This window comes from Chiloscyllium punctatum, chromosome 7 (assembly GCF_047496795.1).
Source record: "Chiloscyllium punctatum isolate Juve2018m chromosome 7, sChiPun1.3, whole genome shotgun sequence".
Taxonomy (NCBI): Eukaryota; Metazoa; Chordata; class Chondrichthyes; order Orectolobiformes; family Hemiscylliidae; genus Chiloscyllium; species Chiloscyllium punctatum.
In genome coordinates this window covers 116,676,939-116,704,755 of record NC_092745.1, presented here as the reverse complement: position 1 = coordinate 116,704,755, position 27,817 = coordinate 116,676,939, and the positions used below count along the sequence as shown (strand labels likewise).

The following is a 27,817-nucleotide window of genomic DNA, read 5'->3' as shown; positions in this document are numbered from 1 at the left end:
CATTATCCAGGGCCCAGGCTGGATGGTGTTATTCTGAGTATGCGGCAGAGAGAAAGGGTTTCCAAGGCAAGAGGTGATGCTTATTCATGGAAACATTGACAATGGGAACAGGAGTAGCCCATTTGGTCCTTTGAGCTTGTTCTGCCAATTAATATGACCTCAGTTGATTACATAACTCAGAACCCTGTTCCCACATTCTCCTGATAACCTTTGACCACCTAAGAACTACATCTGCAACAATCTTGGAATCATTTAATGTTTTAGGCTCAACAATTTGCTCTAATTCCACAGGCTCACCACTCTCTGGGTGAAGACATTCTGCTCATCTAATTTCTAAATGGTCCATCCTTAGACTGTAACCACTAGTTCAGGACTCCCCAGTCATCAAAGACATCCCTTCTGTTTTTACCTTGTCTAGTCCTATTAACATTTTATAGGCATCTGTGAGGTCCCCTCATTCTTCTAGATTCTAGTGAACATAGTCTGATCTGATTAGATTACCTACAGTGTGGAAACAGGCCCTTCGGCCAAACAAGTCCAAACCGACCTCCCGAAGACTAACCCACCCAGACCCATTATTTACCCCTAACTAATGCATCTAACACTATGGGCAATTTAGAATGGCCAATTTGAGGATAGCGAATGTGATCCCCTTGTTCAAGAAGGGGAGTAGGGACATCCCTAGTAACTATAGGCCAGTGAGTCTCACTTCTGTTGTGGGCAAAGTCTTAGAGAGAATTGTAAGGGATAGGATTTATGAACATCTGGATAGGAATAATGTGATCAAGGATAGTCAGCATGGTTTTGTGAAGGGCAGGTCGTGCCTCACAAACCTTATTGAGTTCTTTAAGAAGGTGACTAAGGAAGTGGATGAGGGTAAAGCAGTAGATGTGGTGTATATGGATTTTAGCAAGGCGTTCGATAAGGTACCCCATGGTAGGCTACTGCAAACATTACGGAGGTATGGCATTGAGGGTGCATTAGAGGTTTGGATTAGGAATTGGCTGGCTGGAAGGAGACAGAGGGTCATAGTTGATGGTAAAGGTTCATCTTGGAGTGCAGTTACTAGCGGTGTTCCACAAGGATCTGTTTTGGGACCATTGCTGTTTGTCATTTTTATAAATGACCTGGAGGAGGGGCTTGAAGGCTGGGTGAGTAAGTTTGCGGATGATACGAAAGTCGGTGGAGTGGTGGACAGCGAAGAAGGATGTGGCAGGTTACAGCGGGATATAGATAAGTTGCAGAGCTGGGCAGAAAGGTGACAAATGGAGTTCAATGTAGCTAAGTGTGAAGTCATTCACTTTGGTAGGAGTAACAAGAAGATGGATTACTGGGCTGATGGTAGGCTACTTGGTAGTGTGGATGAGCAGAGGGATCTTGGTGTCCATGTACACAGATCTCTGAAAGTTGCCACCCAGGTAAATAGTGCTTTGAAGAAGGCATATGGCGTACTGGGCTTTATTGGTAGAGGAATTGAGTTCCGGAGTCCTGAGGTCATGTTGCAGTTGTATAAGACTCTGGTGTGGCCGCATCTGGAGTATTGTGTACAGTTTTGGTCGCCATACTATAGGAAGGATGTGGAGGAACTGGAACGGGTGCAGAGGACGTTTACCAGGATGTTGCCTGGTATGGTAGAAAGATCGTATGAGGAAAGGCTGAGGCACTTGGGGCTGTTCTCATTGGAGAAAAGAAGGTTTAGGGGCGATTTGATAGAGGTGTACAAGATGATTAGGGGTTTAGATAGGGTTGACAGTGAGAACCTTTTTCCGAGTATGGAGTCAGCTGTTACTAGGGGACACAGCTTTAAATTAAGGGGTGGTAGGTGTAGGACAGATGTTAGGGGTAGATTCTTTACTCAGCGGGTTGTGAGTTCATGGAATGCCCTGCCAGTATCAGTGGTGGACTCTCTTTCTTTATGGTCATTCAAGCGGGCATTGGATAAGCATATGGAGGTTATTGGGCTAGTGTAGGTTAGGTAGGCTTCGGTCGGCACAACATCGAGGGCCGAAGGGCATGTACTGCGCTGTAATTTTCTATGTTCTATGTTCTAATTCACCTGATCTGCACATCTTTGGACTGTGGGAGGAAACCGGAGCGCTTGAAGAAAACCCATGCAGACATGGGGAGAATGCGCAAACTCCACACAGACAACCACCCAAGGCCAGAATTGAACCTGCATTCCTGGTGCTGTGAGGCGGCAGTACTAACCACTGTGCCACCGTGCCGCAGTTCAGGCACAGTGATCCAGTTTCTCTTCATACGCCAGTCCTGACATCCCAAGAATCAGTCAGGTAAACTTTTATTGCATTCCCTCCACAGCCAAAACATACTTACTTAGATCAAGGTAAGAGAACTTAGGAGTCCCGGGTGGGATGGTGTCAGTTACCAGGCTTTGGGACAAGCTGTCAAGTTGTCTGGAGTCTGGAGCAGGAGGTGCGGGCTTCACAGGATCCATGGTAAGAAGTGCAGATTATACAAAGATGGGGTGGGAGTTCACGGGCAGGGATCTGTGGTTTATCCAAGGTCCTCACAAGGAGGTATGTGTTATCCAGGGTTAGAGTGGGGAGGTGTTAGTTATCAGGGACAGGGTGGGTAAGTGTCAGTTATCAGGTTTAGGGGAAGGGATATGTGTTTATCTGTGGTAAGGGCGAGAAGGTGTGTATGATCTGGGGTGGGGAGGTGTTCGTTATCCATAGTCCGGGTCAGGAAGTTAGCTGATGTCAGTGATCTGGGTTGGGAGGTGATAGTCCATGGTAGGGATGTGTTGGTTATCCAGGGTTCATTGTGGGGAGGAGTAAATTATCCAGGGTCCAAGGGGAGGAGGCATTAGTTATTCAGGGTTTGTGGCGGGGAAGAATTAGTTATCAGTTATCTGGGGTCCAGGGCAGTGAGTTATTAGTTATTCAGAGTCTGGAATGGGGAGGTATTTAGGTGCAGGGCAAGGAGTATTGGTTATCCAGTGTGGGGTGATATTAGTTATTCAGTATCTGGGACAGATTAGTTATCTGGGGTGGGGAGGCTGCCCACTCCATGGTCTGAAGTGGGCAGGGATTAATTATCAGTTGTCTCGTGTCCGGGGCAGGAAGGGGTTAGTTATCTCAGGTTCAGAGCAAGGATGATTTGGAGGTGCCAGTGTTGGACTGGAGTGTACAAAGTTAAAAATCACACAACACCAGAATATAGTCCAATAGATTTATTTGGAAGCACTAGCTTTCGGACTGCTCCTTCATCAGGTGGTTGTGGAGTATAAGGTCGTTAGACACAGAATTTATCGCAAAAGTTTACAGTATGATCCAACTGAAGTTATATACTGAAAAAGACCTGGAATGGGTATGTTGGTTTCTGAACTGAAACCAGTATTGGTTATCCAGTGTGGGAAGAGATTAATTATCCAGTCTCTGGGGTGGGGAGGTATTAGTTATCCCCTCCCATTTATCTCTCCACCCTGGAGGCTCCCTGCCTTCATTCCTAATGAAGGGCTTCTGCCCAAAATGTTGATTTTCCTGCTCCTCGGATGCTGCCTGACATGCTGTGCTTTTCCAGCACCACTCTGATCTAGACTCTGATCTCCAGCATCTGGAGTCCACACTTTTGCTTAGTTATCAGTTATTGAGTGTCCAGGGCGGGAGGTATCAGTTAACCGTTCCAGGCAGGGGGTATTGGTTATCCAGTGTCCAGGGCGGGAGGTATCGGTTATCCAGTGTCCAGGGCGGGAGGTATCGGTTATCCCGTGTCCCGGGCGGGGTATCAGTTATCCAGTGTCCAGGGCGGGGGTAATCGGTTATCCAGTGTCCCGGGCGGGGTATCAGTTATCCAGTGTCCAGGGCAGGTGGTATCGGTTATCCAGTGTCCCAGGCGGGAGTATCGGTTATCCAGTGTCCCGGGCGGGGTATCAGTTATCCAGTGTCCAGGGCAGGTGGTATCGGTTATCCAGTGTCCCGGGCGGGGGTATCGGTTATCCAGTAACCCGGGCGGGGGGGGGAGGTATCAGTTATCCAGTGTCCGGGTTTGGGGGGGTGGGGGATATCGGTTATCCGGTGTCCCGGGCGGGGGTATCGGTTATCCAGTGTCCAGGGCGGGTAAGTGCCGGTCCTCCGGGGCCGGGGGGCGGAGTTACTTTCGGCGGGCATTTTGGCGCTTTGTCCGTTTGTGTGCGTCGCTCGGTCCGGACTTGTGTCGGTTGTCGGTGTTCACTTTCCTTGGGTAAGAGCCGCCTTTTGAAGACGGTGCTGGGCCGTGTGTGAGATGGGCTTTGTCTCGGGGAGGACTCTCTCAGACCGGGGGCCTGAATGTGGACGGCCTCCTCTGAAGTGAAACAAATTCCTCCTTTTAATTCAGTCAGAAATGTCTCCGTTTAACAGTATCCGAACGATCAAATCAACCCGCAGGTTAAAATAAGGCAAAATTAGGTGTGGGAGAGTGGGATTGTTCTTTTTGCCTCATTGATTATACAGTCATTAGAATCTCTACAGTCTGGAAGCAAGCCATTCAGCCCATCGAGTCTATACTGGCCCTCCAAACATCATCCAACCCAGACCTACACAATTCCTGTAACGCTGCCCTACCCATGACTAACCCATCCTAACCTGACTTAGAGATGCCGGTTAGGGTGTACGGAGTTAAAAATCATACAACACCAGGTTATAGTCCAACAGGTTTAATTGGAAGCACTAACTTTCGGAGCGACGCTCCTTCATCAGGTGGTTGCCAAGGGAGCAGTGCTCCGAAACCCGGTGTTTCCAATTAAACCTGCTGGAGTATAACCAGGTATGTTATTTTTAACTTTGTCCAAGGATGTGCAGGTGAGGTGGACACTATGGGCAATTTCCCATGCCCAGTCCACCAGTTCCTCAGCAGTTTCATGCCCCAGTGTCAATGGGTAATAATACATTCAGCTGATGGTTTGAAGGTTAATTGCTGAAATTTTATCTGAGGGTTTTTCTTTGATACTTTGGATAATTAAAACAACTCCAATCTCCAGTAATCTGCTGACAGGGGTATAGTGATTGGAATGAGGTCAGTCAGGTGGACTCTCATAGAATGAGTTCCCTGATTTGAAATTGTTCATCTAGTTCAGTTATGGAGATGGACAGCACAAAAATAGACCCTTCAACCCAACTCGCCCATGTCTGCCAGATGTCTAAATAAAAAATAGTCCCATTTGCCAGCATTTGGACCAATACTTCTCTAAGCCTTTCCTGTCTAGATGCATTTTAAATGTCATAATTGTACCAGCTTTCACCAATCAGGGAGTCCTTTGTTGACAGATATACTGTAAACAGGACTGTCAGAGGTTCTGTTCACTCAGAGCTGGCTTTGAGGAAGCTGGATCAGTGTGAAGGACTCTCCACGTGTAAATAAAGAGTCACTTGGAAACTGAATACCGGCCTCCGGAGTTATTTCAAGAAGCTGGGAAATAAATTGGATAATCTGGTCCTTTTCGTTGAAGGAGATATTCCGCCTCCACGTCCAGACAAAATCCAAGAGCTGCCTTAGTTCTTGGGCTGACGTTAGTCAATCAAATCAATGCCAATGCCAATGAAGTGCAGACTTGCATTTATATAGTGCCTCCCACAAACACTGGATGTCCTAAAGTGCTTTCCAGCTGATGTCGTCTTGAGGTGTGGACACTGCTGTGCTGTGGCTTCACACAGCTTGTGGGCAAGAGAGATGGGTGAACAAACTGACTAAATCACTACATGGCAGTGTTCAAGCTGTTTTGGGGAATGCAGTTTTAGTCTTTGTGGTTCCTTATGCCAACAACCAATGTAGGATTAGCATATACTGGAAGCTACATATATTGATACACAGGACCCTATTCACAACAGACAGGATATTTATACTCATTGCCCCTGTTTCAGCATCAAAATGTTGACAGAAATTCTCTGATTCCTTTTCTAAGGGCAGTCCCTTAGCCAATCAGAGTCAACCTGTCTGGCTAAAATTTAAACAAAGCTGGCAGTTAGCTGTCAGTTATTATTAATTGGTGCATTTTCCATGGCAGTGGTTCAACATGGGTAAAAGTGAAGACTGCAGATGCTGGAAACCAGAGTCTAGGTTAGAGTGGTGCTGGAAAAAGCACAGAAGGTCCAGCTGCTCCTCGGATGCTGCCTGACCTGCTGTACTTTTCCAGCACCACTCTAATCTAGACAGTGGTTCAACACATCAGACACTGCTTGCTTAGCAATCAGAACTCCTTGTACAGTACAAATATTGTTTTGCCTTGACTTTGCTCTTGTTAATTGACCTGGTGAGTGCAAAATGAAAAGCTTCAGTCATGTGTTTTTTAAAGCAACAAGGACAAAATCACAAAAAAGAGAATTCAAAGAATTGAGAGAAAACTAGCTTATCGTCTTAAACACAGATTGTAAATATTTGTTGGCACTCCGTAGAAAAATAAACTACTGATGTGAGTGTACCTCCCTTGGAGGGCAAGACAGTGGAATTATTAATAGAAAACACTGATCTGGTGGAAACATCAAACAGTTTATTTTGTCTGTCTTCACTGTGACAATGCTGTCACTTGGAAAAAAAATAAGGACAAAATAACTTTTTTTAAAGAGAAGTGGTAAAGGCAGAGGCACTGAAGTGTCTAGTTTAACAGTGACCGTTCTCCCAGTTCAGGTTTTTTCTTGTTTGGTTTAGCTGTAGCAGTCGCGGGTGCTGGAGTCCAGAGAAAAGGTTCCAAGGTTTAGCGTCTTTGAAGCCTCTTTGGAAGTTGTTCCCTCCTGCCTGTAAGGCTGTGTTTCACTTTACCTTTTTGCCAAGGGATGTGTTTATGGAGCTTTACTGGATTGAACAGCTCGTTAGTTAAGTTGCTGTATTGGATTGGTTAAGTTTTCCAATAGTTAAGATATTCTAAATTCTGTTTTCTTTTGTTCGTGTTTCAACTGTAGTGTTTAAATAAATTCTGTTTTGCTTAAAGCCAAGTGATTTGATCAGCTGTGTCACATTTGGAAAATCCACTTCACATCTGCTTTTAAAACAAGAAAAGTTAGGATCTAGGCAATGTTGTTAAAATATTTTGAGGGGGTCTGGCCTGGTCCGTAACATCACATTAGAAATCAAAAACCAGTAGTTGAAGATCAAGATGTAAATGCATCAAAGAAACTTAAACAAATCACACTTACCGAGAAAGAAGTAATGGGAAACAATTAGAAATAAAGTCTGACAAGTCCTCTGGTCTGGATGGCACGTTCTGTCAGTCTTGAACAAAATGGCTGCAGAGATAGTAGCTGCATTTGTTATGCAATCTAAAATCCTAGATTCCTGTTTCATCAGATTGAAAATTCGCAAGTACAACACCTCAATTCAAGAAAGGGCAGGCCGAAAGTACCAGTGAACACACAATACCATAAAAGGAGGAGTTCCAGGCTTTTGACTTGTGCAGAGAAGTCCTGAAAATGAAATGACTGAGCTCCTACCATCTCAATGACCCACCTTTGTGTCAGGTATACCCCCAACCAGTACAGAATTGACACACCCCCCCCACCCCCACAATTCTCAGTGACTCCAGTTTTGGAGATTTCCATGACCCTGCTCTCGAATGTAGTCACACTCACCTCGCCTCTGGAATTCAGATTTTGGGCAGCAACTGGAATAAAGTCATGAACTTTGGTCCTTGTGGAACCCAAACTGAGTGTCATAGAGCAGATTATTGTCAGTGCTGCTCGATAGCACTGTTGATGGTAACTTGCATCAATTTACTGATGAGGGAGAGGGGACTGATGAAGCAGTAATTGTTTGGGTTGGATTTGTCCTGTATTTTTGTGTACAGGACATACCTGGTAGTCTTCCCATATTATCGGGTAACTGCCAACATTGTAACTGTACTGGTACAGCTTGCGAGGGTTCTGCCAACTTCTGGAGGATGTGTCTTCAGTACTCTTGCTGAAATGTTGTCAGGGACCATATCCTTTTCCATATCGAATGCCTCCAAGTATTTCTTACATATCACATAGAGAGTGAATCAAATTGGCTGAAGACTGGCCTGTGATGCTGGAAATTTCCTGGAGATGGATCAACCACTCTTCACTTCTGGCTGAAGGTTGTTGCATTTGCTGCAATCTTATCTTTTGTGCTGAAGTACTGGGCTCTTCCGTCATTGATGACTGGGATACTTATGGAGCCACCTCCTCCAAAAAGTGGTTTAATGTCCACCACTAAATATTTTAGGGCGGCACGGTGGCACAGTGGTTAGCACTGCTGCCTCACAGCGCCAGAGACCCGTGTTCAATTCCCGCCTCAGGCGACTGACTGTGTGGAGTTTGCACGTTCTCCCCGTGTCTGCGTGGGTTTCCTCCGGATGCTCTGGTTTCCTCCCACAGTCCAAAGATGTGCAGGTCAGGTGAATTGGCTATGCTAAATTACCTGTAGTGTTAAGTAGGGGGTATGGGTGGGTTGCGCTTCGGCGGGGCGGTGTGGACTTGTTGGGCCGAAGGGCCTGTTTCCACACTGTAAGTAATCTAATCTAATCAAATCACTATTCATGAATAGATATGGCAGGACTGTGGAATCACTTAGCTCTGTCTGTTGCTTCAGATATTTTTGGCACACAGTCCTGTTTTGCAGTTTCACCAGATTGGCACTTGTTATGGACCAGATCAGATTCCTCCTCCTCCACCCCCCCCACCCCCCCCCCCCCCCAAATATTTTGGGAAGGTAGCCTAGACTCAAAGTTTTTATTTTGAAGATAGATGTGAAGTGCTGTCTTCCAGACACGATGCAACTGATCAAACTACTTGATGTTAAGCAAAATAATTTGTTTAAGCATTATAGTTAAATGCAAATAAAATAAAGAGGAATTTAGAATGACTTAACTGCAAGGTTTGTAGCTCAGGTTGAGGTTTAGGGTGTAACTTTGCTCGCTTAGCTGTAGGTTTGATATCCAGACGTTTCATTACCTGGCTAGGTAACATCATCAGGGGCGACCTCCAAGTGAAGCAAAGCTGTTGTCTCCTGCTTTCTATTTATATGTTTGTCCTGGATGGGGTTCCTGGGGTTTGTGGTGATGTCATTTCCTGTTTGTTTTCTGAGGGGTTGATAGATGGCATCTAGATCTATGCGTTTGTTTATGGCATTGTGGTTGGAGTGCCAGGCCTCTAGGAATTCTCTGGCATGTCTTTGCTTAGCCTGTCCCAGGATAGATGTGTTGTCCCAGTCGAAATGGTGTTTTTTTTCTATCCGTGTGTAGGGCTACGAGGGAGAGAGGGTTGTGTCTTTTTGTGCCTGGCTGGTGTTCGTGTATCCTGGTGGCTAACTTTCTTCCTGTTTGTCCTACGTAGTGTTTGTGGCAGTCCTTGCATGGAATTTTGTAGATGACGTTGGTTTTGTCCATGGGTTGTACTGGGTCTTTTAAGTTTGTTAGTTTTTGTTTGAGTGTTGGTGGGTTTGTGTGCTACTAGGATTCCAAGGGGTCTTAGTAGTCTGGCTGTCATTTCTGAAACTTCTTTGATGTATGGTAAGGTGTTTTGGGTTTCTGGCTGTGTTTGGTCTGCTTGTTTTTGAGGAATCTGCGGACTGTATTTTTTTGAGTATCCGTTCTTCTCGAATACATTGTATAGGTGGTTCTCCTCTGTTTTCCGAAGTTCGTCTGTGCTGCTGTGTGTGGTGGCTCATTGGAATAATGTTCTGATACAGCTTCGAAACAAGATAGAAGAGATATTTAACATCATCAACAACACCCTCACAGGCATAAAGTTCACCAAGGAGGAAAAAACCGACAACAAACTTGCATTCCTGGACGTTACAGTCGAAAGAAAGGACAACGAAGAACTACAAACCTGTGTATATAGAAAACCGACAAACACTGACCAAATACTTAACTATACCAGCAACTATCCCAACATACACAAACGAAGCTGTATCAGAACACTATTCCAACGAGCCACCACACACTGCAGCACAGATGAACTTCGGAAAACAGAGGAGAACCACCTATACAACGTATTCTAGAAGAACGGATACTCAAATAATACAGGATTAAAGGGTGGTTCAGCATTTAGCACTATTGCCTCTCAGCACCAGGCACCCGGGTTCGATTCTGGCCTTGGGCATCTGCCCAAATTTGCACATCCTCCCCATGTCTGCGTGGGTTTCCTCCCATAGTCGAAAGATGTGCAGGTTTGGTGAATTAGCCATGCTAAGTTGTCCATAGTGTTCAGGGATGTGTAGGTTAGGTGCATTAGTTAGGGATAAATGTAGAGTAATAGGGTCAGGGAATGGGTCTGGGTGGGTTACTCTTCAGATGGTCGGTGTGGACTTGGTTGGGTCGACGGGCCTGTTTCCACAATGTAGGGATTCTACAATTTTTAAAAAGTTTAAAAACTAGAAAGCTTGGTCTGTAAGAGCTGGCCACACCCAGGCTGTTTGCATTGTTCCAGCTTCTTTAAAAAAAACCCCAAGGCTGTACAAATTGTTTACTTTCTTAGTGACAGCTCAATACCTCTGCCTTACAATCTCTTAAAGTGACAGCATCATCATTCATCTCATTTTTAGGTTTGCCCAGTGCTGCTCCTGACATACTCTCGTGCACTCTTTACTCAACGAGGGTTGTTTCCCTGGCTTGATGTTAATGGTAGAGTGGGCAATGTACTGGAGTATGATTTTGTCACTGCTGATAGCCCATGGCATCTCAAGCATGCCCAATCTTGTGTTGCTAGATCTGTTCAAATCCAAGCCATTTCGAAAGGTGATAGTGTTGCAGAACATAATGTGAGATACTCTCAATGTAAAGGTGAGATATACAGAGGAACCTCAATTGTCCGAATTTTGGATTATCGCAAGGTTCCGATGCTTAGCTAAATTGTGTTACCCAGCATTCGATTATCTGAACAAAATACACCCTGCTCATGTCATTCGGATAATCAAGGTTCTTCTGTAGTCTCCACAAGGACTGAGAGATGGTCTCTCTTACCAATACTGTCAGGGGCAGAGGAATCTGCAGCAGGTAGATTGGTAAGGATTAAGTAGAGTATGAAACAAAAACAGAAATTGCTGGAAAAGCTTAGCAGGTCTGACAGCATTTGTGTAGAGAAAGCACAGTTAATATTTTGGGTCCAGTTCTGACGTGTCATGAGCTGCAACACGTTAACTCTGATTTCTCTCCACAGATGCTGCCAGACCAACTGAGCTTTTCCAGCAATTTCTGTTTTTGTTTCCGATTTCCAGCATCGACAGTTCTTTAGGGTTTTTTATTGTGTTATATTTATATTTTTTAAAATGGATAATTTTACTCTTGTTGGTTCCCTCATCACCCATTCTAACAGAAGCTGATCAGTAGTAATGCTGCTGAGTCACTTGGTGAACATTTGAAATCCCCAGCTGAAAAATGTGTTGCTGGAAAAGCGCAGCAGGTCAGGCAGCATCCAAGGAGCAGGAGAATCGACGTTTCGGGCATGAGCCCTTCTTCAGTATGATGCTGTCTGACCTGCTGCGCTTTTCCAGTAACACATTTTCAGCTCTGATCTCCAGCATCTGCAGTCCTCACTTTCTCCTCGTTATCATTTTGGTGCCTAGTTCAGTGTCAGGTAGTGTGGTTTGCCCAGTTTTTGGGATATCTCATAGAAACCTATAAAATTCTAACAAGTTTAGACACAATTAACAAAGGAGGGATATTTCTGATCACTGGGGATTCTGGCACGAACAATCAGTCTAAGGATGCTGGGTAGGGCAGTTTGGACTGAGAGGAGAACAAATTTCTTCACCCAGAGTGTGATGAGCCTTTGCAGTTTTCTACCACAGAAAGTAGTTGCAACCAAAACATTAATGTTTTCAAGAAGCAGTTGGATGCCAAAGAGATCAAAGAATTTGGGAGGGAAAATGGGAACATGGCTGATCATTCAACTCAGTCCCATGATCGTTTTGAATAGCAGAGCAGGCTCAAAGGTCTGAATGACCTACTCCTTCTATTTTCTATGTTTTTGTGTTTCTCTCCCTGAGCAAAACTTGCACATTTATTGACCATCTGGATGCTTCTCTTCTTCTAAAGCATAACACGTTCTGTTTGTTTCCCTGTGTCATAGGACACCTCATTGCTCAACCGCAGCCAATATGTTTACTCTCTTCTACCTTCATTTTAAAGCAGTAAACTATTCACATGATTTTTTCAAAGCCTAATTTTAATGCATCTGAGCACATTTATACATGTCATATCATCATTCAGAATTCAAGCATGAAACTAAACCTATGTCTCCAAAACAGTACAAAAATACAAATCAAATGTGAAGCTCTACACTTTGAAATCTAAGTTTCCAATTAATAACATTCTTATCACATCAGTTACATGAAGACCCACAGCAGAAACGCATGACCTTGAGTATTTGTCATCATCAGCTGAAAATGTGTTGCTGGAAAAGCGCAGCAGGTCAGGCAGCATCCAAGGAACAGGAGAATCAGCGTTTCGGGCAACAGCCCTTCCTCATTCCTGAAGAAGGGCTGATGCCCGAAACGTCAATTCTCCTGTTCCTTGGATGCTGCCTGACCTGCGCTTTTCCAGCAACACATTTTCAGCTCTGATCTCCAGCATCTGCAGTCCTCACTTTCTCCTATTTGTCATCATCAAGCAGTTAACAACAATGACTTCAATGAGTCCATCTGCTCCCACTTCCTTCAGACCACGGGCACCCACATGGGCCCCAGCTATGCCTGCCTGTTGGTCGGATACATGAGACAGTCCATCTTCTGCAGTTACACTGGCACCATCCCCCACCTCTTCCTCCCCTACATTGATGACTGTACTGATGCCACCTCATGCACCCATGAGGAGGTTGAACAGTTCATCAACTTCACAAACACCTTCCATCCTGACCTTAAGTTCCCCTGGACCATCTCAGACACCTCCCTCCCTTTTCTGGACCTCTCCATCTCCAGCGACCAACTCAACAGGGACATCTTCTTCAAACTCATTGACTCCCACAGTTAGCTGGACTATACCTCCCACCACCCATCCCCCCCCCCTCCTGTAAAAACACTATCCCTTACTCCCAATTCCTCTGCCTCCAGGGAAGAGCAGTTCCATTCCAGGACATCACAGATGGCCTCCTATTTCAGGGACTGCAATTTCCCCTCCCACATGGTCAACAATGCCCTCCAGTGCATCTTCTCCACTTCCCGCACCTCCACCCTTGATCCCCACCCCTCAGGGAACATCAGTGGGACGCACACATCAAACAATCCCACCACCCTCTGTCCAACCACTTCAACACTCCCTCCCACTCTGCCAAGAGCATGCAAGTCCTGGGCTTCCTCCACCGTCAAATCTAAGCCAACCAACAACTGGTGGGAGAGCGCCTCATCCTCTGGAGCCTCCAACCACATGGCATCAACATTGACTTCACCTGTTTCCTTAACTCCCCTCTTCTCACCTTATCCCAGATTCAATCCTCCAACTCCGCATCATCCTCTTGAACTGTCCCACCTGTCCATCTTCCTTCCCACTTACCTGCTTCACCCTCCCCTCTGACCTATCATTATCAACCCCCATCTGCATCTACCTATCACCTTCCCAGCTACCTTCACCCCACCCCCACTTTCCTATTTACATCTCAGCTCCGCCTGTCCCCTCCACAACAAATACATTCCTGATAAAGGGATTATGCCCAAAACGTCGACTTGCCTGCTCCTCGGATACAGCCTGAACTTCTGTGCTTTCCCAGCGCCACACTTTTCCATCTGCTTGCAGACCAAGTATATCCAGAAACACAGAGCAGTTTCCAGGCTGACATCTATGTGGTCATGATCTCAATACGCCAGCTACAAGAACAGTATAAGCAACAAAGCATGTCACTTTTTACTTTGTCTTAACAAAAACCTTAAAGTATTGAACACTGTCAGCAGAACAGAATTCTTCAAGATCTTGGGAAAAATTGGCTATCCACCAAAATTCTGCAGTCTCACCTCCCCTTCCATGGTATGTTATGAGCCATGATTGGAATTTTAGACAAGTTATTGAGTTTAAGACCAGGTTGGTTTTTTTGAATAGCTTTTTTTAAAAAAAAGTCAGGCCACAAATAGAGTTTTTTGTGTGCAGTTCTGGTTTGTACATTACAGGGTAGATCTGATTGCACTGGAGAGTTTACAGAAGAGATGTACCAGGATGTTGCCTGGGCTGGAGTGTTTTAGTTATGAAGAGAGATTGGATAGATGCAGGTTATTTTTCTTGGAATGGAGGAGACTGACAACGGGATGGTGATTGAAATGTGTTAACATTTTCAGGAGCATCGATGGGAAGAAGCTTATTCCTTTCATCATTGTCAAGTGAACATCAATTTAAGGTAAGGGGACAGGAGGATTAGAGGGGATGTGAGGGGTGGGTGGGGGGGAAAGAAAAGTCACCCAGCAGGTGGTGAGAATCTGGAACTCACTGCCTGTAAGGGTAGTAGAGACAGAAACTCGCATAACATTTTAGAAGTATTTAAAGAAGCACTTGGCCTACACTGTACAGGCCTTGGTATTACATGTGCTGGAAAATGGGATTAGAATAGTTAGGTGGTTCTTTTTGAGTGATGCAGACTCAATGGGCCAAAGGGCCTTTGACTTTATGGAAGGGTGTGCTGGTGATCAAGCCTCATTATTTGTGATAGCTCAAGGAATATATAAATAACCCATTTCATCACTAAGATGGTTCATTTACATGGCTTTAATTATAGAGTCATATAGCACAGAAACTGATGTTTTGGTCCACAGTCTATGCTGACCATAATCTCAAACTGGACTAGTCCCATCAGCCTTATTTGGCCCATAACCCTCCAAACATTTCCTATTAATGTACTTATCTAAATGTCTTTTAAGCGTTGTGACTGTAGCTACATCCACCACTTTCTCTGGATACTCATTCCACACGAACTCTGTGTGTAAACATTTTTTAAAAAATGCCTCTGAACTCTCATTTAAATCTTTCTCCTACCACCTTTAAAAATATGGTCCCTAGTTTTGAAATCCCCCACTCAAGTGAAAATACACTGGCCATTCACCTTACATATGCCTCTCATTATTTTATAATCTCTGTAAGATCACCTCTCAACCTCCTTTGCTCCAATGAAAAATGTGCCAGCTTATCCAGCCTCTCCTTATAACTCAAAACCTCCATTCCATGCTTCATCCTGGTAAATCTTTTCTGAACCCTCTCTTGCGTATAATATCCTTCCTACAATGGTGACCAGAACTGGACACAGTACTCCAGAAGAGGCCTCCCCAACATCCCGTACAACCTCAACCTAATGTCCCAAATCCTATATTCAAAGGTATGCCAGAAATCTGTTATCAGGAACAAAGGAAACTTGCCAGGTTTAGTCAATAAACTAAACTAAACTACTTTATCATGAATAACTTTTCCTTCAATTGACAATGCACATCTTAAGTACTGCTATGCATACTTAAATTACATTTCGTTTCAACATAAGCAAGCACACTTTAATTTTGTGGTGACAAGAGCAGGCCAGAGGCTAGGAATACAGTTGGTTTTGCTATAACATGTGTTTCGTAAACACAAATTGGCTCTAATGTTATTGAACAATTTAGATCATTATTGTAAAACTCCAACTTTCCTTACCTGTACTGGCTATAACGAGACTCCAGTCCCATTGGTTTAAATGGTGCTGCTATTACGTGATTTTCTTATAATGTGGAATCTCACGGGAACAGAACTATTGTGTTATATCAGAACAGACTGTACTGTGGCAACTAACTCATCACATGACCACAACCACACACCCACATTTTGCCATTGTCTACACGGCATAAGTTAGGAGTGGGATAGAAAGCTCTGTGGTCTATTGATTCTGTAAACAAAGTCTAAAAACACATTTAGAGTCCAAGTCATGGAGTTCCTCTCAGTTGAGTAATGCTGTGCTTGTGGAAATTTAGCTTCAGAGATTTGTGAACTGTCTCTCCCAATCCTGCAATTTGACTAATCTCATTGGACAAGATGTTGCATCCTTGCCGAGAACATGCTAAATAACACTACTGGAAATGGTCAGCAATTTCTGCTACCTCAGATCTACAGAGGCAAACAATCTTTCACTAGTTGGCGAACTTGCTATACAGTCAATTCAAAAAATACATATAGGTTAACAATGAGCTGACTGTTGGGACCAAGCTCAGGTTTTACAAGACCTGTGTTCTCAATACTTATTGTATGGTGGTGAAACATGGTGACTTAGCATTACCACTACAAAATAAAAGCTCGGTTATTTCAACTTTTGCTGTCACTGGCATGTTATGGATATATCCTGGCAGGATAAAATCACACATATAGCATCATTGGCGAAGCTCACAATTTTGTTGGCACTCATCAGACAGAGGGCGAAAGTGAGGACTGCAGATGCTGGAGATTAGAGTCGAGAGTGTGGTGCTGAAAAGGCACAGCAGGTCAGGCAACATCTGAGGAGCAGGGGAATCGACGTTTCGGGCAAAAGCCCTTCATCATGAATGAGGCTGTGGGCTGGGATTGGGGGGGTGGTGGTGAGATAAATGGGAGGGGAGTGGAGCTGGGGGGCAAGGTAGCTGAGAATGTGACAGGTAAGTGGAGGTGGGGTTAATGGTGATAGGTCAGAGAGAAAGGAGAAGAAGTGGATAGGTGGGAAGGAAGATGGACAGGTCAAGTTGGAAGGTTGGAAATGGGATAAGGTGGGTGGAAGGCAAAGGAGGAAACTGGTGAAATCCACGTGGGGAGTTCCTGGACCAGGTGCCAACTCAAAGACTCCTCCTCTGCCCCCTTAATTATGACCTCGCCTCCTACCACCAAATCATCATCTCCCAGACCGTACACAACCTCACCAATACAGGGGATCTCCCACCCACAGCTTCCAACCTCATAGTTTGGGAACCCCGTGCTGGCTGGTTCTACCTCCTATCCAAGATCCACAAGATCTACTAGCCTGTCCGACCCAGCATCTCGGCCTGCTACTATCCCACTGAACTTATCTCCACATACCTTGATACTGTCCAATCCCCCCAGTCCAGGAACTCCCCACGTCTGTTCGGGAAGCCACCCACACCCTCCATCTCCTCCAAGATTTTACTTACCCTGGCCCCCAATGCCTCATCTTCACCATGGACATCCAGTCCCTATACACTTCCATCCAGCATGACAAGGGCCTCCAAGCCCTCCACTTCTTCCTGTCCCAACGTCCCCACCAGTACCCTTCCACTGACTCGCTTTTGTTTTGCTGAACTGGTCCTAACTGTCAATAAGTTCTCCTTTGAATCCTCCCACTTCCTCCAGGTGCAAGAGGTAGCCATGGGCCCCAGCTATGCCTGTCTCTTTGTCAGTTACATGGAACAGTCTGTCTTCTGCAGTTACACCGGCACCATTCCCCACCTTTTCCTCCACTTACATTGATGACTCTATTGGCACTACCTCGTGCTCCCCTGAGGAGGTTGAACAGTTCATCAACTTCACCAACATATTCCAACACGACCTTAAGTTCACTTGGACCATCTGAGTCACCTCCCTCCTTCCTGAACCTCTCCATTGCCATCAACAGTGACTGACTCAACATTGAGATCTTCTACAAACCCACCGACTCCCACAGCTACCTGAACTATATCTACTCCCATCCTGCCTCCTGTAAAAATGTTATCCCTTATTCCCAATTCCTCCATCTCCACTGCATCTGCTCCCAGGAGGGCCAGTTCCACCACAGAACATCCGAGATGGCCTCCTTTTTTAAAAGACCATAATTTCCCCTCCCACGTGGTGGTTGATGCCCTCCAGTGCATCTCATCCACTTCTCGCATCTCTGCCCTTTAACCCCACCCCTCCAACTGCAACAAGGACAGAGACCCAGGTTCAATTCCCGCCTGAGGCGACTGACTGTGTGGAGTTTGCATGTTCTCCCCGTGTCTGCGTGGGTTTCCTCCGGGTGCTCCGGTTTCCTCCCACAGTCCAAAGATGTGCAGGTCAGGAGAATTGGCCATGCTAAATTGCCTGTAGTGTTAGGTAAGGGGTAGATGTAGGGGTATGGGTGGGTTGCGCTTCGGTGGGGCGGTGTGGACTTGTTGGGCTGAAGGGCCTGTTTCCACACTGTAAGTAATCTAATCTAATCTAAAAAAAACCCCCTCGGTCCTCACCTTCCACCCCACCAACCTCCATATACATTACATCATCCTCTGCCATTTCTGCCACCTAAAAATGGACCCCACCACCAGATATATATTTCCTTCCCTACCCCTATCCACTTTTCATAAAGACCATTCCCTCCATCACTTCCTCGTCAGGTCCATGCCCCACCAACCCACCTTCCCCTCCCAGCACCTTCCCCTACCACTGCAGGAATTGCAAAACCTGCGTCCACACCTCCTCCCTCATCTCCATCCAAGGTCCCAAAGGAACTTTCCACATCCATCAGATATTTACTTGCACTCCCACACGTCATTTACTGTATCTGTTGCTCCCGATGTGGTCACCTCTACATTGCGGAGACAGGACGCCTATTTGCAAAGCGTTTCAGAGAACATCACCGAGATGCCACTACCCTGTGGCTGAACGCTTCAACTTCCCCCTCGCACTACAGGTAATTTATCCTTGCCAATCAATTTAATCTGCACATCTTTGAACAGTGGGAGGAAACTGGAGCACCCTACAGAAACCCATGCATGGGGAGAAAACCACCCAGGGCTGGAATCAAACCAAAGTTCCTGGTGCTGTGGCGCAGCAGTACTAACCATTGTACTACCATGTCATAGAATGAAACACTTCTGCACTCTCTGGGCAAGTCAATGACTGATCTACAGTCGTTCATCTGTATCTGCGAGAGTTCCCTTCCATTCCCTTCAAATAATGAAATTTAACTGCGGAGCTCGTTAAAAATGGGTTAAAAATTAGATTTTTGACTGCGGCTGTTGATTTTTGGTTTTTGGTTTGGATAGTTGAATTCATGGTTTCGCTGATAGACATAATTTACTGTACAGGTAGTTCAATGATTACCTGCTTTTCAGCAGTGCAATTTGGCTACAACGTGACAAGAATTAGGGAATGGTATTTTGGAGAACATTTAGCTCGGTTGGCAAAAGTATGATTTCAGCAGGGTTCGGTTCACGTGCTTCATTCTACGCATGCATAGTTCTGCACGTGTGCTGGTGTTCTTGTCGTTCTGCGCATGTTCTGGTCTGCATGCCATTCTGCACATGCACCCTGTCAGCTTCCATGAGAGGTACTGTAGAGAATAGGGTTTTTTTTTACAAATTTTAAATGTATTGTTTTCAATTTACTTTTGTTAATAAACATGATTTCAATCTTCATTCAGGCTGTGCTGTACTTTGCATTAGACTTTTGGGTGATTTATGGGTGATGGTCAGTGATATCTTTTGTTGGTCTTCCCCTAACCCGACTTTTCGCACAGGCCCCCTTAATATTTATATTAAGCGATTTTCTGTTTTGTGAGGTTTTGCTGGAATGCAACTAAGGTGTTATCGGAGAACTAACTGTACTTCACTTTTGTCTTGGGGTTTTTCTGTTGATGATTTAAAATCAGAACATTGCAATGACCAGGAAACAATCCTGGGTCAACTGCTTGGAAGGTAGCTATGCTGACCACTATACCACTATAACCCTGAATCGTTTCATCTGAGACGTGGCTTCAAATGGACAGGGCCTGGGAAATGAATATTCAAGGCTACACGTGCTATCGTAAGGACAGACTGACGGGCAGAGGGGGTGGGGTGGCCTTGTTGGTAAGGGAGGATATTCAGTCCCTTGCGCAGGGGGACCTAGAGTCAGGGGATGTAGAGTCAGTATGGATAGAGCTGCGAAATACTAAGGGTGAAAAGACCCTCTTGGGAGTCATCTACAGGCTCCCAAACAATAGTCTGGATGTCGGATGTAAGTTGAATTAGGAGCTGAAATTGGCCTGTCGCAAAGATGTTACTACAGTTGTTATGGGGGATTTTAACATGCAGGTAGACTGGGAGAATCAGGATGGTATTGGACCTCAAGAAAGAGACTTTGTGGAGTGCCTCAGAGATGGATTCTTAGAGCAGTTGGTGCTGGAGCCGACCAGGGATAAGGCAATTCTGGATCTGGTATTGTGTAACGAACCAGAATTGGTCAGAGACCTCGAAGTGAAGGGGCCATTGGGAAGTAGTGACCATAATACATTAAGCTTCAATCTGCAATTTGAGAGGGAGAGGGTACAGTCTGAAGTGACAGTACTTCTGTTGAATAAAGGGAACTACGGAGCTATGAGGGAGGAGCTGGCCAAAGTTCAATGGTGCAATACCTTAGCAGGGATGACTGTGGAGGAACAATGGCGGATATTTCTGTGTATAATGCAGAAGTTGCAAGATCAGTTCATTCCTAAAAGGAAGAAAGATCCCAGGAGGAGGCATGGACTAGGGAAGTTAAGAAACATATAAAGTTAAAAGGGAAAACGTATAACATAGCAAAGATAAGTGGGAAAACTGAGGACTGGGAAGCTTTTAAAGAACAATAGAGGATTACTAAGAAGGAAATACGCAGAGGGAAAATGAGGTACGAAGGTAAACTGGCCAATAATATAAAGGAGGATAGTAAAAGCTTTTTTTAGGTATGTGCAAGGCAAAAAAATGGTTAGGACTAAAATTGGGCCCTTGAAGACAGAAACAGGGGAATATATTACGGGGAACAAAGAAATGGCAGAAGAATTAAATGGGTACTTCAGATCTGTGTTCACTGGGGAAGACACAAGCAATCTCCCTGAGGTAACAGTGGCTGAAGGACCTGAACTTGTGGGAATTTATATTTGTCAGGATTTGGTGTTGGAGAGACTGTTAGGTCTGAAGGTTGATAAGTCTCCGGGGCCTGATGGTCTACATCCCAGGGTACTGAAGGAGGTGGCTCGGGAAATCGTGGATGCGTTTGGTGACTATTTTCCAGAGTTCGTTAGATTTGGGGTCGGTTCCTGAGGATTGGAGGGTAGCTAATGTTATACCACTTTTTAAGAAAGGTGGGAGAGAGAAAGCAGGAAATTATAGACCAGTTAGTCTGACCTCAGTGGTGGGAAAGATGCTGGAGTCTATTATAAAGGATGAAATTACGGCACATCTGGATAGTAGTAACAGGATAGGACAGAGTCAGCATGGATTTATGAAGGAGAAATCATGCTTGACCAATCTTGAATTTTTTGAGGATGTAACTCTGAAGATGGACAAGGGAGATCCAGTAGATGTAGTATACCTGGACTTTCAGAAAGCTTTGATAAAGTCCCACACAGGAGGTTAGTGAGTAAAATTAGGGCGCATGGAATTGGGGGCAAAGTACTAGATTGGATTGAAAATTGGTTGGCTGATAGGAAACAAAGGGTAGTGATAAACGGCTCTATTTTGGAATGGCAGGCAGTGACCAGTGGGGTACCGCAGCTTATTACAATATATGTTATGATATAGAAAATGGTATCACCAATAACATTAGCAAATTTGCTGATGATACTAAGCTGGGTGGCAGGGTGAAATGAGATGAGGATGTTAGGAGATTACAGGGTGACCTGGACAAGTTAGGTGAGTGGTCAGATGCATGGCAGATGCAGTTTAATGTGGATAAATGTATGGTTATCCACTTTGGTGGCAAGAACAGGAAGGCAGATTACTGCGTCAATAGAGTCCATTTAGGTAAAGGGGCAGTACAGAGAGATCTGGATGTCCTTGTACACCAGTCAATGAAGGCAAGCATGCAGGTACAGCAGGTAAGTGAAGAAGGCTAATATTATGCTGGCCTTCATAACAAGAGGGATTGAGTATAGAAGCAAAGAGGTGCTTCTGCAGCTGTACAGGGCCCTGGTGAGACCACACCTGGAGTACTGTGTGCAGTTCTGGTCTCCAAATTTGAGGAAAGACATTCTGGCTATTGAGGGAATGCAGCGTAGGTTCACGAGGTCAATTCCTGGAATGGCGGGATTACCTTACACTGAAAGACTGAAGCGACTGGGCTTGTATACCCTTTAGTAGACTGAGAGGGGATCTGATTGAGACATATAAGATTATGAAAGGATTGGACACTCTGGCAGCAGGAAACATGTTTCCGCTGATGGGTGAGTGCCGAACCAGAGGACACAGCTTAAAAATACGGGGTAGGCCATTTAGGACAGAGATGAGGAGAAACTTCTTCACCCAGAGAGTGGTGGCTGTGTGGAATGCTCTGCCCCAGAGGGCAGTGGAGGCCCAGTCTCTGGATTCGTTTAAGAAAGAGTTGGATAGAGCTCTCAAGGTTAGTGGAATCAAGGGTTATGGAGATAAGGCAGGAAGAGGATACTGATTAGGAATGATCAGCCATGATCATATTGAATGGCGGTGCAGGCTCGAAGGGCTGAATGGCCTACTCCTGCACCTATTGTCTATTATCTGTCATTGAGAACAGTAGGTTTCTCACAGAGTGAAGGTTGGAGTCAAGATTAGAGTAGTGCTGGAAAAGCACAGCAGGTCAGGCAGCATCCAAGAAGCAGGAAAATCAACGTTTCAGGCAAAAGCCCTTCATCAGCAATGAGGCAGGGAGCCTCCGGGGTGGATCGATAAATGGGGGTGGGGATGAAGGTGACAGGTCAGAGAGGAGGGTGGACCAGGTAGGTGGGAAGGAAAATTTGCAAATCGGGCAGGTCATAGAGAGGCCTATACCTTGTTTGGCCATTTCCTTTAAATACTTCTCTTGCCAGATCCGTTTTTAGCAAGCCTTGTCATTACAGTGAAGCTATGTTAATGTTCAGCCTATCAAATGCAGGCTAATCACTGCTTTCTTTGCCGCGTTATTGACCAGATCCAAATTATCTGTCATGTTCATACCCATGGTGCTAATGTTCTAGCTTGCCACTCAGAGTTAGTGTCTTCAACAATCCATTCAAGTACATGGACAATGGCAGCTCAGCACCAACTTTAAGCTGCTCAGCTTTTGAGGTGGATGCTGGCCGACTGTTGGGATATGATGAACCCTCAGCGACATCCTGTACCATCTGTTCATCATGTCATTCAAGTTGAGCTTCTCATTCATAACTGCAGTCTTGCTATGTCAACAGTCTACAATGAAACTAGAATGCCCTCTTCAGGGTGTAAGCCTGGTAAAGTTTATGGAGAAAAGTAGCCAAAATGATAAGGATCTCCTCACTTAGTTGCAGACGTTACAGAGAAACTTACCAATTAGACGTATAAGTGGCTCTACTCCAGGTTTTTTTGCCTGTATTTACTCCCTTCGTCTTCAGGGTCTCCTGAAAGTTCTAGGGGCCATATTTTTAAAGTGAGAGGAGAAAGAAATAAAAGGGACCCGAGGGCAACATTTTTATATAGAGGGTGATTTGTGTGTGGAATGAACTGCTGGGGAAGTGGTAAATGTAGGTACAGTTACATATTTTAAAAGACATTTGAATAGGTGCATGAATAGGAAAGGTTTAGAGGGATATGGGCCAGATGCAGGTAACTGGGGCTAGTTTGGCATGGACAAGTTATGCCGACAAAGCCTTTATCGCCGAGACCGGGCTTTTGGTTCATGTGTGGCAGGGTATGTCTACACAGTAGTGTGCCTGCAGACGTCATGTCTGAGGAAAGCTAAATCTCCTTTAAAATTGTCTGAAGTTTTAAACAGGAACCACAAGGAATTTGTTTTGGTTTGTCACCAATAGAAGATAGAGTTAAGGACTGGTTAATGACAGAGAGACAAAATCAGTTAGCTGTCCTTTTCTTCTAGCTGGTGGTGTCGACTCAGAGTGAGAAGTGAGCTAGCATACAAAAACAGGAGTCGTGCTAACTTTTTACCCAATGCTAAATAAGTCACAATGCATTGTTGAATGCGTAAGAAAACTTCAAAAGGCTGGAAGAGAGAAGTGGAACCCTGGGATTTGTTTGAGGTTATTGCAGGGCCATGGGATGGATTGGTATTGAAGAAGCTGTTCAGCACATCATTCTTTAAGTGTTGTCACTCTCAGAATCTACAATTGGGCTTGTTTTGGTCCCTGTAAGTGGATAATGTGCTGTGGTTCTTGAGATGATAACCAGGAGAGTGACCAGGATATACTGTATATTGGCGAACCTAGTTATGTATAAGCTGTATGCATTTGTTTGTTTATTTGGAGCAATACAGGCTTAAGTTAGCTTGATTTCTTGTCCATTTTGTATGTAAATATGGCTATTCTCAGCCCATGTCCTCAGCTGGACTGAGACATCTGTCCTCATCATCTTGGCTTTTTTTATCTTTGCATTACCTCTACAGTGACTTGAGAATGTATTTTCCTGTGTGCATTCAGCTATGTGCAAAATTATGATAAATCAGTCATCTTTCTTTCTTTTACCTTGTTGGATCTACTGATACGTTTTAATCAATCAAGAGTTTCTCTTCTGAGAAAATGTGACTCGAACTGGTTTTTACTGCTCCAAGCAAAAGCATAGAGGCATGCTGGTACCCTGTGTGACTGTGTTGTCACAAGGGATTTTATTTAGTGTGTTTGATTAAAAACATCTTTAACAATGACTAGATGAAGGCAAGTTTATTTTTTCTAATAACTTGTTGAAGAAGTTCTTTTTCTTTTCTTTGGCTCATGTCCAACATAACTCCTTGCCAATCAAAATCAAGAGAGGGAATAGGAAGACACCAGTCACGTGTTGCGGTTGTGCAACGCTTTTGTTTGTTTTTCTTTTTCCTGATGGAAAACTTCTCATGGGCTTAGAGGTTTTGGTCTTTTGCCCAAGGTATGTGAAGGAGACTTGCTGCTGTCCCTTTTTGTTTTGAAGGCTGTCTGTTTGTTTTAAGTCTTTTTGGTTTCACAACAAATGCTGTGATTAGGCCTTTGAGGATATTTGTCTTTGCACCAGGGGAGCATGAGATGGTATACCACTTGATCATTTATGCCTTTATAGTTGTGCAACATGTCACACAACCACTGTTTAGGGCAATGCATAAACAAAGAAAGAAAGTATTGCAATTTAGTGCTTTGGTTGTTGAATCAAAGGCAGTACTAGTAAATATAGTATCTTTGCAATTGAGTCAATGATGTATGTTTGCTAAGATTGTTAGACCGAAAGGTCTCACCTAGATTCTTCTAGATTGTTAGCCAGAATAGGTAACATATAGCCAGAGTTTTTGTAACTGTTTGGAAGAAAGTGGCACTTTAGTCTCACCTGGGGAGTGATATGTTCTCAGGGTTGATTAGAATAGATTAGATTCCCTATAGTGTGGAAACAGGCCCTTTGGCCCAACAAGTCCACACTGACCCTCCGGAGAGTAACCCACCTCGACCCATTTCCCTCTGACTAATGCACCTAACATTATGGGCAATTTAGCATGGCCAATTCCCCTCACCTGCACATTTTGGACTGTGGGAGGAAACCGGAGCACCTGGGGGAAACCCGTGCAGACACGGGGAGAATGTGCAAACTCCACAAACAGTCGCCCGAGGCTGTGTGATAACGGTTCATGCTTTCATTCCCTCTGCATCCCTTGTCCAGACTCTTAAATCTGGGTCCACTAGTCCTCCTACCATAAGTTACAGGATTTGCTTTTCTTCGTCTACCTTTTCTAAACCCATCAAAGTCTTGTACACTTATTATCAGACTTTCTCCTCCGTCTTTTGCTCCAAGGAACTAACTCCAGCATCTCCAAACTAATCTTTGTCAGTGAATTAACTCGTTCCAGGATCCATTGTGGCAAATCTTTATTTGCACCCTCTGAAGGGCCTCGATATGTTTCCAGAAATGTGATGCCCTGAACGGATGTCTTTATATGTCCAAAATAACTTTTCTGCTTTTGTACACAATACCTAGTAATAGAATTGGAGTGTGGTGCTGGAAAAGCACAGCCAGTCAGGCAGCATCTGAGGAGAATCAACGTTTCGAGCATAAGCTCTTCTTCATGTTTTTTTCCAGCGCCACACTCTTCGACTCTGATCTCTGGCATCTGCAGTCCTCACTTTCTACCTAGAACTGAAGCCCAAGATCCATTATGCTTTACGAACTGCACTCTCAATATGTTCTGCTGCCTTCAGAAATGATGTTTTGCCTGTATACTTCTGTCACTTTCTTCACAATTGCCCTTCTACCAAAGTGTAACACCGATAGTGTCGTAGAACAGAGGTACCGAGGGGTGCACGTGCTTAATTCTTTGTAATTTGTCATGCATATAAACAGGTTAAAAAAGCATGCTTTGGCATGCTTTTTTTCATTGCTCAGTCCTTTTGAATATAGGAGTTGAGGTTGTACAGGATATGGGTGAGGGCTCTTCTGGAATACTGTGTCCAGTTCTGGTCACCCAGTTATAGGAAGAATATTATTATGGAGAGGGTTCGGATGAGATATACCAGGATGTTGCTGGGTATGGGGGATTTGAGTTATAAAGAAAGGCTGGATAGGCAGAGACTTTTTTCACTGGCGCGTAGGAAGTTGAGAGGCGATCTGATAGAAGTTTATACCATAATGACAGGTAGAGGTAGAGTTAATGTAGCTGTCTTTTCCCTAGGATGGTGGATTTCAAGACTAGTGGGCATTTTTTAAGATGAGAGTAGAAAGATTTGAAAGACATGAGAGGCAAAGTTTTTACACAGAGGGTGGTTTGCACGTGGAATGAACTTCCTGAAGAAGCAGTGGACGCAGGTGCAATTACAACATTTAAAAGACATTTGGATAGATAAAAGAAAAGGAAAGGTTTGGAGGGATACTGGTCAGAAGTAAGCTGGTGGGACTAGTTCAGTTTAGGATTATGTTCAGTATGAACTGGTTGGACCGAAGGGTCTGTTTCCATGCTGTATGACACCTCTGTTTTAAATTTCACCTGCTGACTTTCAGCCCATTCTGCTTGCTTACCTATATTTTGTTCAGTTGATTGGTATCATTCTCACCATCAGAGAAAGTGCTTTGAAATGTTGAGGCATGACAATTTTTCTAATATACAAGTCAATTATGTTTTTCCAAAAGAAAGGCAGTAGTTTTGGCATTAACCCTTGAAGCATCAGCATCTTCTATCCTCCAGCTTAAAAAGCAACCATTTTAGCACAACTTGCTACCTTATGTACTGAAGCCAAATTTTTCCAAGCTTACACTGATCCTTCTAAATCATGAGCCACAGCTTTGTTAACCAGCCTTTTATGTGACAATTTATCCAATATTTTCTTAAAATTCAATTCGTTTCAAAATAGTCATTGGAAAGGATAGAATTGATCAGAAAATTAAAGTTCTAATTGAAGGCCAATTTTGACAATATTAGAGTGGAATTTTGGAAATTTGAGGGAGAATATTCACAGGTAAAGGGGTGGTTGGGAAGTGGGAGGCCTTTAAAAATGAGATAACAAAAGTTTATAGACAGAAGGTTCCTGTTAGTGTGAAGGACAAAGCTAGTACGTGTAGGGAATGCTAGATGAGTACATTATAGCTTTCATTCCACAGCACTCCTCCTTAATTCATTTCAATTCTGTAATAAGGGTTTGAATAAACTGAAGTATGCATAGTCCCAGATCCATATGGATCTCATTAAGACATTTGAGAAGGTTCCCCCTGAAGACTGGTTAAAGGTTATTCTTGTGGAATACAGGGAGAACTAGCCATTTGAATACAGAATTGGCTCAACGGTAGAGGACAGAGGGTGGTGATGAAGGGTTGTTTTTCAGACTGGAGGTCTGTGACCAGTGGAGTGCCTCAAGCATTGGTGCTGGGTCCATTACTTTTCGTCATTTATATAAATGATTTGGATGTGAACACAGGAGGTATAGTTAGTAAGTGTGCAGATGACACCAAAATTGGAGGAGTAGTGGACAGCAAAGAAGATTACCTCAGAGTCCAATGGGATCTTGATCAGATATGCCAATGGGCTGAGGAGTGGCAGGTGGAGTTTAATTTAGATAAATGCGACGTGCTGCATTTTGGGAAAGCAAATCTT

At 44.4% G+C, this 27,817-nt stretch overlaps 2 protein-coding genes across 5 annotated transcripts in view; both read left to right on the top strand.

Moving 5' to 3' along the window:
• The window catches only part of hfm1 (helicase for meiosis 1), a 193,310-nt gene extending 189,066 nt beyond the window's left edge, over positions 1-4,244 (top strand). Inside the window, exon 32 of the mRNA XM_072573276.1 lies at positions 3,622-4,244. Coding sequence (XP_072429377.1) covers positions 3,622-4,244 — 623 coding nt within the window. The remainder of the gene's footprint in view (positions 1-3,621) is intronic.
• The window catches only part of cdc7 (cell division cycle 7 homolog (S. cerevisiae)), a 102,329-nt gene continuing 78,563 nt past the window's right edge, over positions 4,052-27,817 (top strand). For 2 of the 4 annotated variants that reach the window (XM_072574703.1, XM_072574702.1), the window contains exon 1: positions 4,083-4,203. Coding sequence is in view for 2 of the 4 variants with exons in the window: in XM_072574701.1 (XP_072430802.1) it covers positions 14,223-14,273 (51 nt within the window). In the remaining 2 variants the exon portion in view is untranslated. Of the gene's footprint in view, positions 4,204-14,214; positions 14,274-27,817 lie in introns of all 4 variants that reach the window. The other 2 variants (XM_072574701.1, XM_072574700.1) reach the window with 2 other exon arrangements.